The sequence below is a fragment of the Dromaius novaehollandiae genome, chromosome 2 (assembly GCF_036370855.1).
Source record: "Dromaius novaehollandiae isolate bDroNov1 chromosome 2, bDroNov1.hap1, whole genome shotgun sequence".
NCBI lineage: Eukaryota > Metazoa > Chordata > Aves > Casuariiformes > Dromaiidae > Dromaius > Dromaius novaehollandiae.
In genome coordinates, this window is record NC_088099.1 from 15,575,975 (window position 1) to 15,592,104 (window position 16,130).

The 16,130-nt window shown below is 44.6% G+C and overlaps 1 protein-coding gene across 12 annotated transcripts in view; it reads left to right on the forward strand.

Annotated features, from left to right (window-relative positions):
- Window positions 1-1,580: 1,580 nt before the first annotated feature.
- The window catches only part of PARD3 (par-3 family cell polarity regulator), a 465,794-nt gene continuing 451,244 nt past the window's right edge, over window positions 1,581-16,130 (forward strand). For 11 of the 12 annotated variants that reach the window (XM_064505791.1, XM_064505797.1, XM_064505794.1 and 8 more), the window contains exon 1: window positions 1,581-1,797. In XM_064505791.1, the coding sequence (XP_064361861.1) occupies window positions 1,678-1,797 (120 nt within the window). In that variant the 5' untranslated portion in view covers window positions 1,581-1,677. Of the gene's footprint in view, window positions 1,798-2,472; window positions 2,597-16,130 lie in introns of those variants that run through there. The other variant, XM_026101608.2, reaches the window with a different exon arrangement.

The window sequence follows — 16,130 nt, forward strand, 5'->3', positions numbered from 1 at the left end:
AATTACTCAGCGATTTTATTGATGCTGATGTTACTGATGATGCATCAGTTTTCTCCTGTAGCACTGTGTTGGTTCTTTTGCATTAACAGAAACCCAAAGGACCAGGAAGACCATCTGGTTTTGTGTGTGTATGGTGGCTTTCCCAAAACATCAGAAGGGAGAGCTTATGTTTCCAGCAACACACATCCTCTGTGATTTAACAACCCAGTTTGTTTGTAGCCATATTTTTGAAGAAGAGTTGTAGCAGGTAGCTAGCTCCCTGAAACAGAGAAAGCAAGCTGGGCCTGCTCTTCCTCTGTGCAGACAAAGTGGGGGCGAGGGCTGAGGATTTTGCAGTTCTTCGTGCCAGCTCGGCATCAGGAACTGGCACATCCACAGCCAAGGGACAGGGCAAAGCAAAGGAAGAGGCCTTTGTGCTACATGTTCTGCCCCACAGCGATGGCCTTGGCCTATGTATCTGCCTGTACAGAAGCGGGTATGTGACCCAAGAGTGCTCACATCTTATTTCACCAACCAGCCTTGTGCTGACCACCCACGGGAGGGGGGAAAGGCTGCCTGGGTCCCACTATTGCCACACGCCACCACGGTGCTCCAAGCCCTGACAGCTGCGCCTCTGCTCTTTGCTAGCACTCCCTGCCTGATCTCCCTGACAAGCACCAGCCCCAACCAGGCCACCAACCGCCCCCTCCCCAGCCACCAAACCCTGTGGCCACCCATGAACGACCCGGGACACCAAACTCCTCCTGACCACCAAACTCCCTCGGCCACCAACCCCCTCTCCTCCCGACCATCAAGTCCAGGCCACCAAACCCCCCCAGTCACCAAATCTCCAGACCACCGAATCCCCGGTCCACCAGCACCTCCAGCCACCAACCACCCCCCTTAGCCACCAAACCCCTGGGGCACCAACACCCTTGGCCACCAGCTCCCCCAATCCCACCGAGCCACCAACTCCCCCCGGCCACCAAACCCCTGGGGCACCAACAGCCCTGGCCATGAACTTCCCCTGGCCACCAAACCCCCTCCCCTGTGGCCACTAACCCCCTGGCCACCAACTCTGCCCTAGCCCCCAAGCCCTCCAGGCCGCCAACTCCCCTGGCCACCAAACCACCTGGCCTTCAACCCCCCCTGGCCACCAACTTCCCCCAGACACCAACGCCCCTGGGCCAGCAACTCCCACGGGCCACCAACTCCCCCGGCCACCAACTTTCCGCAGCCACCAACTCCCCTGGTCACCAACCCCCCCGGGCCACCAACGCGCCCGGCCCGGCCGCCCCGTCCCCGTCCCCAGGGCCGGCGCGGGCGGCGCAGGGCTCCCCGGGGCCGGGCTGCGGGCTGCCCCCGCCCCGCTGCAGTGCCCCGCGCCTCCGGAGCGGGGAGGCAGCGCCGCGCCCCGCCCGCCGCCGCCGCGCGCCGGGGCAGGCGCCGAGCAGGTGGCCGCAGGCAGCGGCATCGCCGCGGCATGTGAGCGGCGCGGCCCGGCCCGGCCCGCCGAGGAGCAGCGACCGCGCTGCGCTGCCCGCGCCGGGCGCCCAGGCAGGCGGCCCGCGGCGGCGGCCGGGGTGAGCGCCGCGCCCCGCCGGGGGGCGGCCGTGGCGGAGGGCGGAGAGGAGGAGGAGGAGGAGGAGGAAGGCTGCGCGGGGCCGGAGGGAGCCGGGAGCCCCCCGGCCGCGCAGGATGAAAGTCACCGTGTGCTTCGGGCGGACGCGGGTGGTGGTGCCCTGCGGGGACGGGAACATGAAAGTTTTCAGCCTCATCCAGCAAGCGGTGACCCGGTACAAGAAGGCGATCGCCAAGGTGAGGGGCGCGGGAGCGGCGCCGCGATCAATATGGCGCTTCCCGGAGCGGAGCGGTGCCGCGCCGAGGGGGCGGGAGGCGAGAGAAGAGGAGAGGAGAGGAGGGGAGCGGAGCGGAGCGGAGCTCCGCGCTGTCCCGGCGCCGCGGGGCTGGGGCCGGGGGGGCGCGTGTGCCGGCGCCGCCGCGGGGAGCCGCAGGGGCGGGAGGTGCCGCGGGGCGGCGGGGCGAGCGCGGCCCCGGCGGCCCCGGCGCGGCTGCCCGCGGGCGCGGGGCCCTGGCGGGCCGCGGCCCTTTGTTCGCGGCGGCCGGAGGGGCGGCGCGCCGGGCTGTGCCCCGCGGCCGCGGGCCGGGCGGGGGCTGCCGCGGAGGCTGGAAATCCAGCTCCAGGCTTCCCGGCCGCGCCAGGCCCGGGCGGGACGCGACGGGACGGGACGGGGCGGGACGCGACGGCGCTGCCGCCGGGGCAGCTCGCGGCCGCGCTCGGCGAGCGGTGCTGGGAGTCGCCGCGGAGCGGAGCGGGGCGGTGCGGTGCGGGGCGGAGTGGAGAGGGGAGCGCCCGGCCGCCCAGGCTCGGCTCCGCGCGGGGGGCGCCGGCTCGGCTCGGCCCGGCCCGGCCCCGGCGCCGGGAGGGCGGGGGAGCGGCGGGGGAGGCCCGGGGCGCCCCGCCGGAGCGGGACCGGGCGCCTGGCCCGGCGCTGGGCAGCGCGGATCCCTGCCGCCGCCTGGGTCGGCCTCTGCCAGCCCCATGTTGAGACGTCTGCGGGTGTGCGGGCAGCTGCCTTCCGCGGCCGTGCGGGGGGTGCGTGCGCTTTCTGCTCTTTTATTTTTTTTCTTTTCGCACTTTCTAGTTATTGCTGAAAACTTCTTTTTCATCAACCTGCTTATTAGGACAATAGGGAAGTTGTTTAGTGAAGTTTTAATCAGTCTTCCTTTCCCTTTTCTCTACCCAATTCAAAGAGTTGAGTATTTACTTTTCTTTTTTTTCCCCAGTCTTTCTGATATTCTTTAAACTTTTAATGTGGAAGATTTGATCTGGCAAATACTGCCTTTCAGAAATTACACTTTGTAGCTGAAAGAATATTGTGATTTGTATTGGTTGGCTTGAAATGATTGGCAGGAAAATTTTCACTATTATTTTTCTGTGAGAGAGCCTTAGGTTTCTCCGAGAAGAAAGGTAACTAGAATTCCCACTACCTCTTTACTTTATTCCAGAAGAATAGGGTTTTGGAGAAGAAAAATAATTCTAAATATATTGTTATTATTTCTTTTGTAACACACTTGTGATACTGGCTGGAGAAGGAGTAAAATGATTTGCTAAGATATGGCCGTGCCTGCATTTATTTATTTATACACTGCAGCTAAAGTGCATGGCGGCAATCTACGTGCAAGTATGAGACAGTGGCTGGATGTTTCTTTTGGGTTAAGGGCATCAGTAAATTGTAACTGCTTGGGGCTGTGCTAAATGCTTCATTGGACTGTTCAGACGAGAAGTGTTTGCAGGACTTCAGTGTTACAACACTGATAAAACTAATGATGTTGATATCTTCAGTTCCCTAACTGTGACTATGAGGGGTGAGCACGTGGCAGCGGGTTGCACTCGTTTCCAACTGTTAAATTGCATTAATTGCAATAATACTGCTAAGAATGGAAGAGATTGCTGTGGTGAACACAAGAGTAACATATGTTAGTCATGAGAAAAATGGTGTGTGGTTGCAAGTGGTATGGGTGTGCTCAAGAAAGAGGTGATCCTGCTGTGGGAAGAAACAAAAAAACAAAATGTAGCTCCTCTTGAAATATGCTGAGGTATTTACTAGAAAGACCATTTGCAGGGTTGCATCCTGACTTTGACTTTCCCCATGTCCCCAAAGCTCTTGTTCATGGGTTTTAAATGACATGGTTGTTTTATTTACTGCTATTTATATGGCGGTTGTGCTATATGCCGTTGATATGGACTTGAGGTAGCTGTAATTACTGAGATTGTTTCTACTATATGGAAACGCTGTGGTTGAAAACACAGTAGCCTAGTCCACAGGCTTTTCTTTGGGTGTTTTATACAGTCACTATCAAACCTTACTTCTAACTTAAATTCACTGAAGATTTTCCATGGAGATGCATTGCTAGTCAGGAGATGGATCCTCAGTGCCTCATAAGTAAATGTATAGTGATGTTTCCTGTGCTCATTATAGGTTAACATGGTAAGTCTGTGGTTCTAATTGCAGAATTTCATAGCTATTACTCTCTTTTTTACAGCAGTTTGATGGATTCTTTCTACGTTAGTGCAGCAACTGAGCAAATCTTCACTTCAAAAAGAGATGGAGAGACAAAGTGTACTGAAAGAGTAAAGGCATGTGTGCGCACATGCATGTAGGGCCTGGCAGCTGGTATCAAGCTGACACTGAAATCTGCTTAACCATGACTATAGTGTTATGGAAAAAACCCGTATCTGGTGGAAGATTATTCAGAATATTTTAATTAAGCTGATGGTTTTCATTCTTGGAGGAGGAACATTGTTTCTCATGCTGCAAAAATGAGCGTGGCTACTTTATGCGCTGACAGCAATTTCTTCAGCGGAGCTACTTGAAGCGTATAAGAAGTGAATTGTCAGCCAGTCTAAGATTACCTCTTGCTTTCTCATGATTTTCAGTTGATGATTAGCAATAAGTGATCTGCATGGAGAGTGTTTCTGACATACCTATGTGATGATGACAGGACGGTATGGGATTATGCTTGCAGAGTACCACAGCCAAGTCACTTGAGAAATTGACCTCAGTTTGAATTTTTCTGACTTGATATTATTTAGATTGAATAGATAGAAGGGTGAGAATGGAAAATGATCGAGGTAATAGTAAGGTTCTCCTCCCTGTAAAACTTAAAGAATATTAAAAAACATACGGATACCATGCCCAGTTACTCTAGCTACTGCAGTTAATTGTGGATGCAGTTGCCTTTGATTAGAGTTCATAAATCAAGAGCAATTGCATAAATAAGAATAAGTTATTAATGTGACAGACTGTGCTTAGGGTTGATCTATGCACTGTGTATGGGAAATCTTTCTGCTCTTTGAGTTTTTTTCTGAAATGTGACCAATTTTTTTTTTGCAAGTTGTGTTTGTTGGGGGGAGGGGGGAAAAGTGAACAATCTGCCTCCTACCCCAAATAAATCTCCCATTTGCAATTATGAGAGATGTCTGAAAAGTCCATCTTGTCTAGGGGAACTGGATTCAGCCAAAATCGATCACACATACTGAAATCCTGTTTGCAGGGTGGCTTTCCTTACTAGTAAGGCTAGGTTTGTGCAACTGGCCTGGTGCAGCCTCTGGCATAATTTCTGCAGTGATTATTAAACAAATACAGTTTGTTCAGGTGGCAACTGGCCTGAGAGCTGCTAGGTGCATTTTTCAAACCCTGCCTGTGTCAAAGGTTTTGTCAGTTTTGGTTTTAGTTCTGCTCATGGTTTTCCATCAGTTAGTTTGACAAAAGAAAAATGCCAGAGGAAAAAATAAGAGTGACTTTTGAGGGGTGATCAGCCACACTTGGTTTTTTTGATGTTAATCGGAAGAAATTGAGGTGTCCCAAAAGGGAACAGTCAGGCATTTGAGATGAACCATGTTTATCAAATGGTTCAGTATAAATTAATATAAAACTGTGGAAAATTGTCAAAGAACTGATGTATGGTTAGAATGTATCAAGTAACCTTTTTACAAAAATACCAAATTCTGCACTGCGTAGTTTTGTTTTAATCTGGTTGTGGTCAGAGATGCTACTCTTTGTTTTTGTTTATTTTTTTTCCTTGTAATTTTCTACTGTCTGAGCTTGGTGTGCTTTGGGTTTTTAGGGATACTGTAAGCATTTTACTTTTTATGTTCCTTTTTTATTTCTCACAAATATACATAAGCAAGTATAGGTAATGGGTAGGTATCGTGTTTGGGGTTTTTTCTTTACCATGGTGCCTTTGTTTGATGTAAATGGGCATAATAAATGTGATTAAGGGATTCATGTATTCATGGACCTACAGGGACCTTCAGTCTGTGCTAAATATCACAAACTTGTAGTAATTCACTTAGACCCTGCACAAAGCCCTGATTTTTCTAGTAAAAATAAGTAAATTAACAATTTTTCTTCTGCCATCAAGAAGATTGAGAGCTCTTTTGAAACTCCTTGCTTTCCCCTCCTGCTCCCCACAATGTTGTGGGAGATTAAATGTTTGCGGGATATTGTGGTATCATATGGAACAATGCTTGAATTGTTAATTTTAAAACCACAATATGTTAGTATTCGTGAAAAGTAATTGTAATCTGTTCTTTGATAGCATTTGAAAGTAGTTGCTGATAAGAGACCAACATTCAAAAAAAAAAAAAAAAAAGAGATGTTGGTCATACAAGCAAATGTAACAAGTGTCAAATGGCCATATTCTCACTTACTTTGTACAAACAAAGATTAGGCCACCCAAAGTATGAAGCTCGGTATCCTGGGTAGATTTGAGGTTCAGTAGCAGAGAAGTACAGAGGGGAAGGCTGTAGTCCTAGTGAACGTGTGCAGCGTTTCTTTTCTCCTTTAATTTTTTTCAGTGCTGGCTAACTGGGACTTCCCAAATTACTTGCTTAAAAATCAACTCACGAAACAGAAGGTTTTCTTTCAGATACACAGCAACACCTCTATGTTCTGCAGGGCAAACAGTTGTATGTTTGCTGTGAGCATGTTGCTAGGGCAGGTGACATTTTAGGTCCTAATATGTATTAGAGAGTACGGAGGCGTGGGTCTGTCTGAAAATCCAGTGATTTTATCTGGATTTTATATTGGTCTCAGTGTCTTCTGTGCTCAAGACTGGCCTGTGTGTTTCAAGCACAGGCTCAGCTCGTTCCTCCGCAGCGCTTGTGCTAGGATATAGCACCATGCTGGGCTATTTCTTTAGAGTTTAATGAAAACACACATTGTTAATAAAGACTAAATTTAGCAACATTATTTTTTTAAAAAAATCAGACTTTATTTTTGTCTATATGAATCTTGAGCGTGTTTTAAAGGTAAGGAGACATATTATAGGCTATTTTCTGAATGCTTAGGAACCCTGTCCCCCAGCAAATCCCTTTCACCCCTGCTACTCGGTTGTCTGGTGGCTTACTTCTAGCAGACAACATGAGGATGAAGTCCCTCTGCTCAGAACTTAGTACTTGCTGCGTAGCATTGAAAGTTTTACCTGAAGTCAACTAGGAAATTCAGTTTCTCTGCTGCCGCCAGTTTTCCCGAACCAGCCCATGCCCTCTTCCCTGGTGTTTGTTTCTGAATAGCGGCAGTGAAACCCAGCTGACTGCACTTCACTCTGCTGCAGCTTGGTGAAAGCTATAAACAGCAGTAGAGAGCTTCTAGTTTAAGGAAGAAGAACACTGAATTGGGTCACAGTGGTTGCATATTTAGAAAGCTGTTGTGTGATTCTCCAGGCTTGGGAGTTAATGCTGAAAATGCAAGGTTATGTTTTGTGTGTAGTGGCTTAGCTCCTTCTACTCATTATAGAAAACTTCCTTCTTAATCTATTCTCTCCAACTCCCTCTTTAAATTTTTAGCTGTGTTTTCAGTCTAATAATTTTGCATGTTTTCCTGTAGTTGTCCTCATATATGAATGCAGCTGATTTTAATGAGTTGCATGAGAAGTTACAGGGTGCAGGTAGGAATGAGCCTTCTGGTTGAGTGTGGTGGCCCCCGCAGAAGTCCCTCGTGTCAGGATGGGGTTGTACAGAGGGATCATGTTGGAGGACGAGCTCCAATTTGGGAGGTGGGTGTCTTCAGAGCCGTGCTGCACCCGTGGCAGGGCTGCTCCGAGGAATTTTTTGCAGGCCAGGTCTCACTCTGCATTGCACAAGGACAACCATGTCTCTGGAGGGCCTTGGAGCCACACTGGTGTTGTACACCCAGTGAGTCCCACTGCTGATGCGTTTCTCTAATAGGCTTGCTAGAGGGCCTCCTTCCCCCTGCCGGGGTGGATATAAAGCTGTTATTTGAGCAAACACAGCAAATGCTATTCAGATTAATCAGGCATAATAAGGAGGGGAGTCCGAGTTTGGTAGCAGAGCGCACCTGCTCTTGAGGAAGGGCATAAAAAGTGGGCAGCATGTAAGTCCTTCAAATTTAAATGTATTTTTAATAAAGGATATATGTGGTACCAGCTCGTATTGCTTATGTGAGCAGTACCTATCTTAAGCTAGATAAGATGCTTCATTATTTTAAGTTCGTTATTATGTGGCTTCTAAATATTTAAACATTACTCATGATGATAGAAATGGAGTGTGTGTTTGTGGAAGAATGATTCAAGAGCGATTTCACGTTGAAACAACACACTCTGCTCAACCTCTATGGTCAGTTTCTGAAGCTCCAAGAAAAAATTGTGGAAGAGTCTGTGCAAGTGCTCAGCATGTTACATGAATAGGTACTGTAGGCAATTTGGGGTTTAGTGAGTTGCCAGCCTTTCTTGTTTTGGGTGATAGCCTTCAACCAGTGGAAAACCATCTGATTCTCATAGGTTTTTTTTACATTTTAACTTTGGTTATAATGGTTGCAGATGTTTTGATTCTGTTATAAAACCACTGCTGGAAGTAACACTTTCTCAGTTGTACTAAACTATGACATCTTTTGGTCAAGGCACATTTAAGCTGGTAAAATAAGATGGAGTAAATGGCAGGGGGAAATGTTGATGATATTAGTTATACAGAATATGGTTCATGTAGCTTTAAAATAATTTCCTGGTTCTTCAAAGGAAAACAAACCTTTTCATCCAAATATAAATTGAATGGCTAAAACATGCAACAGTGCCGAACCAATACTTGTGTATATTGAATGTAAAGTGGAATTCTTCTAACATAAATCTAGAGTATAGCACAGATGTTCTCACTCAGAAGTATTTTGTGAGCAATAAGAAAATAAAAAGTGGAGTAAAAAGTATTATAAAATTCTACAGGATACTTCAGGGCATCTGTGCTTTGTTTTTTCTTCTTTTTAATATAAATTATATATTTTCCTTGTGTCTTTGAGGTCATTTTACTGTACTGCCCAGCAAGTCTGGTACTGGAAGATAGATTAAAAAAATAAACAAACTCATTTGAGCTAGATTACATAATCCAGTGGTACTGGTTAAAAAAGAAAGAAGGAATACTTGAGAGCTAGCAAATGTAGATAAAGTGCAGTCAAAAAGACTAATATTACTGGTGAAAGAGAAATGAATCAAATTCCAAATTCAGAAAAGTATGCATTTTAAACTAGCAGTGAACATTAGTGTGTTTTTGTTTCTAAGGGTCATCAAATTAGTCATACTTATCATAATACTTCAGCAGTGTCATATTTTCAGATTTTTTCTACTGGTAGCCTTAGTTATTTTCTCAAATTGGTTCCAGATAGCTGTTAAATCAGAAATAACCTTTATAAATTTTTGCAGTATTTTCTGATTTTTTTTTTTTTAAACAGGTAGCAGATACATGAGGTAGCTTACTTCTCAGTTTAGTTTCTTACTGTAAAATGATAGAAATGTAGTAATATCTTTAGTACTAAACAAAAAGAGAAGCCTACCCCTACTAACGCTGGGAACTCTTGGACTACATCCCATTTGATTTGTTTGCCTGTAGAGCTGCTAGAAAAGTGCCCAGGAGTTTTTTCGTGTATCTTTCTGAAGGCATGTTGCTTGTTGACTGTCACGGCAAGTGTATGTGTGTGCGTGGAGGCTGATGCAGAGCACCTTTCAGGTTAAATTGAGCTGTGACCTTACTGCTCCAAGAGATGTGCTGCGAGACCAGGGCTTCCCCAGGCACTTGCATCAGCCAGAGTACCTGCGCAGCGAGGTACGGAGGGGTATTGAGTTCATGGACATCAATTTGAGTTGAGACCCCTGTACTTTTCAGGGCTGGGGTCTAAAATGGAAGGGAAAAGCCATAAACGGTGAGTGTTTTGGAGTGAGAGGGTGTAGGTCCTGCTGGGGGGGGGGGGAGATTTGTTTGTGGGCTGACCTGCCCTGTCAAAGACCAGAGCAGCAACCGGTGTTTTGCAGGGAGGGAAAACAGGAGTTTGCATGGAAGCAAGACAGTAAAGGGATAAATAAGATAAAATACTGGTAAATACGAAGAGCTGAGGATGGAAAGAAGCTATTTAACTCGGTGCCCTATATGTAAGCAGTCAGTTTAGCAGGAGGGCCTCAGTGGTGCAATGGATGTCATTCGAAGCCCTCCCTTTTGAAAAAGGAACTGGTAGAAGTTGTTATAGGAAGCTTCCCTTTTTGGGTAATAAGTTTAGTGAAAGTAAGGGATCTCTGATTTAGTAAGAAAAATAAACACCATTTTGGAAAAGTGATGTCACATTTTTGGACATAATTTCCACATTCTCTCACGCTTAGCCTGGTGCTGATGCAGCGGGATTTTGAGTTTTGCAGGAGGAGTGAGCTGGTACTTCGTTAGCAGTTTGCTTTTTAAGTGGCTGTGTTTATAGGATTTTTGTTCCGGGTATGCATGTCTTTACTGAACCAGCGACTCAAAACGTCAATTTAAAATGTTTCTGGTATTCTTGTTGGATTACTCATAGAAAAAAAAAGTTATGTGGGTATAAAATGTTTTAAATCGAGATAGGAGTTTGGGGAGTGTGTGTGTTTGTGTGTGCACCTACTCAGATGTTTTTGTTTGTTTGAAGAAATCTAGCCACACTTTCTAAATGAAAAACTAGTTTCACTTTACCCCATCTTTTTTGCATGTGCTTTCAAAGTTCTTCAGTTATTCTATCTTCCCCTAGGCAAAGGCCACATAATGTTTTTTCTTTTCTATTAAATGTCAGAAGCAATATCCTTCCTGTGAGAAACTTGCAGAGATACAGCTCTTTGTGCATGTAATGAGAAGAACTGCTTCGTTTCAAGTTTTGAAAACCTTTCTGAAGAGAAAGGAGCAGAATTTCCTGAAGTATGGAAAAAATAGTTTTATGTTGATGCTGGGGTTTCTTGAGATCAGCTAGCCTGAAAGTTTTGTTGCTGTAGCAACTTAAGTGACAGTTAAAAAAGAAATCGGAAGCTTCAGAGCCTTTAGCTCCTTTAATAAACCGCTAAATGGAATAACAAGGCTTGATTTAATTTGGTCTCCTCAAGAACCTGTTGTACCGACTGTTATTTGCATTTTCTAAGTGTGCATTTGTTTGCGCTGTCAGTTCCTTCTCCCCTGCCTCCCGGTGAAGACTGCTTGCCTGCAGCCGGCGCGGTGGGAAAGCAACCAGGGAGCAGCGGCCGGGAGGAGGAGAGTTTCAGCAGCCGGTTGCGGTGGCCAGCCTTTCCCGGCGAGGCAGCCTTCAACCTCTGTGCTGAGCGCAACCGCCGCAGACAAGGCGCAGACCAATTTTACCCCGCTTGAATTTGGCTCTGTCTTTTGGCTGTGCCAAGCTGCTGGAAGACTCTTAGCCTGAAGTATTGGGCTATGCTGAAAGTGAAAAATATTGTGCCGTGGTAACAATTTAGTTATGGAAGAGTCATCTCCATAAGCCTTATTGGTGCTATGTTAAATGTCTTGTAGAGAAACGAGCATTAGGGTAAAAAGAGTTATTCTGTGGTGTCGCAAGCGAGGGTGTTGGTGGCCTGGGTGGAGAGCCCTGCCCCGGGTGCCGCGGTTATTTTTTCTCTGACGAGGCTGGTGCTTTCATTGCTACGCTATAGGGCAAAGACAACCCGGGACGGGGGAAGAGCAAAACCCAATGCAAGTATCTTCGGTGCTGTCCTCAAGCTTAGTCAGACTGAGGGTCCTTTCTTCTGGTACTGGTGCAAGTTTAGGACATCGGTTTCAAATCCTAAACCAAATATTCCCGTTTTGGCATTAAGAATACTAATCTTTGGTTTACAAGCTAAGGCTATTTAAGAAGATAAGTTAAGTATTTTCCGCTCTTGCTGAATTTTCCTAACAGCTGCTCTTCAGATCGATAACCTTAATTAGTGCATGTAATTGCTTTTTCAAGCTTTTCTTCAAACCAAATGTAGCACAAGTAAAAATGCCTGTAAACATTTTAGAAAACTTGAAGTCTGAACTAAGAAATTGCAAGAAAAAGTGACTAGGTGAATTAAGAGCTTTTAAATTTGCGGTCATCTGGTAGTGCTGACTCTGTTATAATGCAGCCAGTGAACATCTGTAACTGTGCATGCTATCTGTTTGTATGCTTAATTATTGTCATATTTTTAAAGAAAAGTAAAGTTTAATGTTTTCTAGACTTAGGTAACTTAGTATAAAAAGAAAATGTTACTCTCCACCTGTCAACCAGCTCATTTAACTTGTGGTGATATTAGGCAATGGAGTAGCCTCAGCCCAAGCCAAGCAATCACTCAAGAGCATAATGCTGTGGCAAACTAAAGCCAGATGTTATTATGGGTAAAACTGTATTGTAATCAATGTTTTACAAATCTCTCCTCTATTAATGCAGCTGTTTGAAGTAAATTCCCGATGACCCTTTGTTGCTTTGGCTTTGCCACAAAATAGTTACTGTTCTATTGAAGCCCCCATGCTAAATCGGAAGCCGCAGATAGTAAGTATCTAGTTTTGTATCTTTATGAGTCTATAAACTATTTGACTGAAAAGGCTCCTGATCCTAATCCTGCTCCCGGTGAAAGTAAGAGTAAGTTTCCTTTGCTGGGTGCAATTCCCTAGCAGGAGAAGGAAAGCATCAGCGAAGGAGAGTTTTAGCTTATAAGAAAAGCTAATTTGTGCCGAGTTAAATATTCTTTTGATATTTGACGATGAAGTAATTAGCCTGGGTGTACTGCTGTTTACCTTTAAGGATTTGGAGAAGTCTAAACAAGTTGCTGAAAGGGAACTGTGTCATAAATCTACTGCTGAAATACTTTTCTGACAATAGCGTATTTCAGGCAGAAAATGTGCTTTTTGTGGTGTTATTTTCCTGGTGGCCTGTGGCTGCTGGCAGAAGTGCTCAGCTAAATGATTGAGAGAAGGTTGGGAGAGTGGTCTCCTGGCCTTCCCGTGGGCCCTACGGGTGATCTGATAGACCCGGGGGGCAGTCCTCTGTCTACAAAAGCCCTCGAGGTGCCTATGTAATTGCTTATGCATCAATGTTAACTTACTGACTTTTTAAAAAATACATAGTTCAATATTTATTATAGCTGTCTGCTGTACTTGAGTCCAATTTGCTGTAGGAAATGGTCTACTTTGTTCTAAATTAACTCCATTTCATAATTCAGTTCTTGCTCGGTCTCATAGTGGGACAAAGTAAAAAGGACTTTTTCTATATTTTATATGAAAATTATTAATGTATATTGAATTTGTAAATCATAATAGCTAATTCTGTAAAATGTATGCCCTGTTTTATGGGTGTTCTGTGTTTCAGTAGACTATATAGTGTGTCTTTGAGATAGAGATACAGTGTATGAAGGCTACTGCAATTTTAGATGCTTTCACAAGTTGCCTCTAATTTAGTGTGTCACAGTGATTTGCTGCCTTTTAAAAGGATTGGTTTTCAAAGGTTAGTGGATACTAAGGACATTGTGAATAAACGTCCATGAGAAGACACAATAAGTACACAATTTTTATTAATCATTTTTGGAGATTTGTGTTATTTTGAGATTCAAAAAAAAAAAAAAAACCCAAAACAAAACAGTTATTCTGTAATTAACTGTGCACTATACAGTTTTTAATCCAGAATTCTTCCTATCACTTGTTTTCCAGAAAATGAGTTGTTGCTCCCTGACCTCAAGAACAGATTTTAATAAGTCACTCTTTTGTTTTGCATAATTCTGCGATGTAAGCTAAAATAGAAAGCAGAGCTCTGAAATTGGAGAGTTTATCATAAATAGGCTGTTCTAGCCTTTTCTTTCACCTGGTGGTCTGATTGGAAAGCAATCTTTAAAATAAGGCCACACAGCGTCACCTTTGTAAACTGTGCCTTCGTCCAGTGCATGGGAGGATCTGTTCTTTGCAGTTGCAAATTGTGCCTTTCTCAGCCCCAGCAGCAAGTAGGAGTCCGTCCATCGTGGGGCACCACCTGCTCCAAAAGGTGCATGGAGTTGTGAAGTGGGTGGTCCATAGGACCTGCTGACGGCTGAATCAAGGTTGTCTTCTGATTATACAATAGAAGTGAGTACTTTTTTCCTGTTAATCTCGGAATTTGAATGTGTGGCTCCTTTGCACATAGATTTTTTTTTTGAAGGGGGAAGGACACTGTAGAAACTGCTATTTATTGATTGTTTCCTTGGCAGTCAAACAACATGGGCTTATGTCCTGTCCCACTGAAGCTGAGGAAATTTAAAGTCAAGCATTGATCTCAAAGATACCAAGATTTCTTTTACTTATTACAGCTTCATAGTTCCCTTCTCCCTCCCCCAAATAAGTAGTTCTACAATTTCAATGTGATACATAAAAGCTCAGTTGTGGAGTCCTCCTCTTTCCTCTCCCCCCATCTTTACATATAGTTTGTTCAACAGAACAGATCATTACACCTGCCACCAGCCTCCTTCAGAAAGCAGACCGAAGCCTTGCAATTACGCCCTCCTAACATCTGTTGATGATATGCCAGCAGCAGGACAAGTCTTTTCTTTAGCTCTGTTGGTTTAGAAGTGTTGTTAGGTAGAGAAGGGAGAAACAAAATATCAGATTAATTTTGAAATAAGGGTAACCTAAATACACAGGAGAAAAAGGTGATACTACGAAAAACTGCCACTTTAAATCTTTTTTTTTAAACATGGAATATCGTGCATATTACACTTAGTAGAGCAGAACTAGTAATTAAAACTCCAGTTTACATTTTATTATGTTGTAGGTCATTTTAATGATGATAATCATATTTAGCTGGTACTTCATATCACTTTTCAAGTAATCTTAAAGGCAGAAGCAGATTATAATGAAATGGAAAAATAATAGAAAAATTTGTCCTTTTCATGCCTGGACCTACTAATGTCATACATGTTAGTCATTCCTTTCTTGCAAAGCCTCGTGCAACTTCAGACATTAACTTTCACAGTCAGCAACTGAAGGATACAGAATAGTAATGTAAAGTTATTGGATTTTTATTTATTTCTGTACACAAAGGTTGAAGAAAAATGTTCAAGCTAATAATTTTACAATTCCAGATCTCTTGGGTATGTTTTCACTCGCAGAGGTCATTCTGCATACATGTTGTTAATGAAGACCAGAGTGTTTTGTGTCCCTACACTGAGTTAATAGCTTCACTAAATTGGCTGTAATTCTGAAATTAGTGTCTGTAGAGAAGTTTAATGTGATTTTGCTGATACACTCTAAAAATTAATTGTGGGGTACTTTTTTGTGGAAAAATAGTCCTTACTCTGTTTTGACAAATTTCCAAGTGCAGAGGAACCTCAAGTATGGTAATATCTATATGTATAAATGAATAGAGGGGACTATTAATACTATGGTTAGGACTTAAGAAAACAGTTGTAGTGTTTTTCAGTTTATTTCGGAAGCATCAGTTGAATCCTGTGGTGAAGATATAGGAAATACCTATTTGATTCTGCTTCTCCAATAGCTTCTCCAGCTTGCCAATACTGTGATTTGAAAAGGGAAAGTATCAATGTGCTGCTTGAGCTCCATAGTATTTTTCGGGTGTGAAATGGGAGCACAGAGTAGGAATGGAATTTCTTTTAATTGCTGCTCTTCTAAACTGACCACACATTAACTGAAAAGTTATTTTGATATATTCCAAATACAGTTAAATGTATGCCTGACGGAGAATGGGAGTATTCAACTGAGAACAGTACTGTATATTCCTCTAGCTTACTCTCCACAAGGACCTTGTTAATTGTATTTCACAAGAGCCCAATGCACAGGGTTATTCCAGCAAGTGGGGACTTGCATAATGTCCTTCTGTGTTTTTTTCTGCATCTTTGTGTTACCTTAGGAAAGAGGAAAAGTACTTTGCTATACTGGATATCTGTGCTGCAGTAACAAACCGTGGTAGGTGGTTAGTTATACCTGAGTTAGCTTTAGTCTAAGTAGTTTCGGCAGAAATGCAACAACCGATGAGCTTCAGCAGCTGGTGTGGCCGCCTGTGGTCCTTGTGATGGACCATGGGAGTTTTCAGTGCAGTGTTTTTAGAAGTCAAGTTACCTTCGATACACGTGCTGCAGTCAAACTCCTGCTCGCATGCGGGTGTGGCCATGGGAACGTGGGGTGTGAGACTGCCCCTTTCCTCAGCGCAGTGGCAAGGGGGGACGTGTTGGATGGGCACGTGGGAGCCGCTCTGGCGGCAAGTCCTGGCGTGCCGCCTGTGACACCGAATAGCGCCAGCCAGCGGCACGGTCCGACCCCGAACAGCGAGCGGGAGTATGAACTGCAGTCGTGTCTTCCTGTGAAATTCTCAAAGCACCTCACAAAT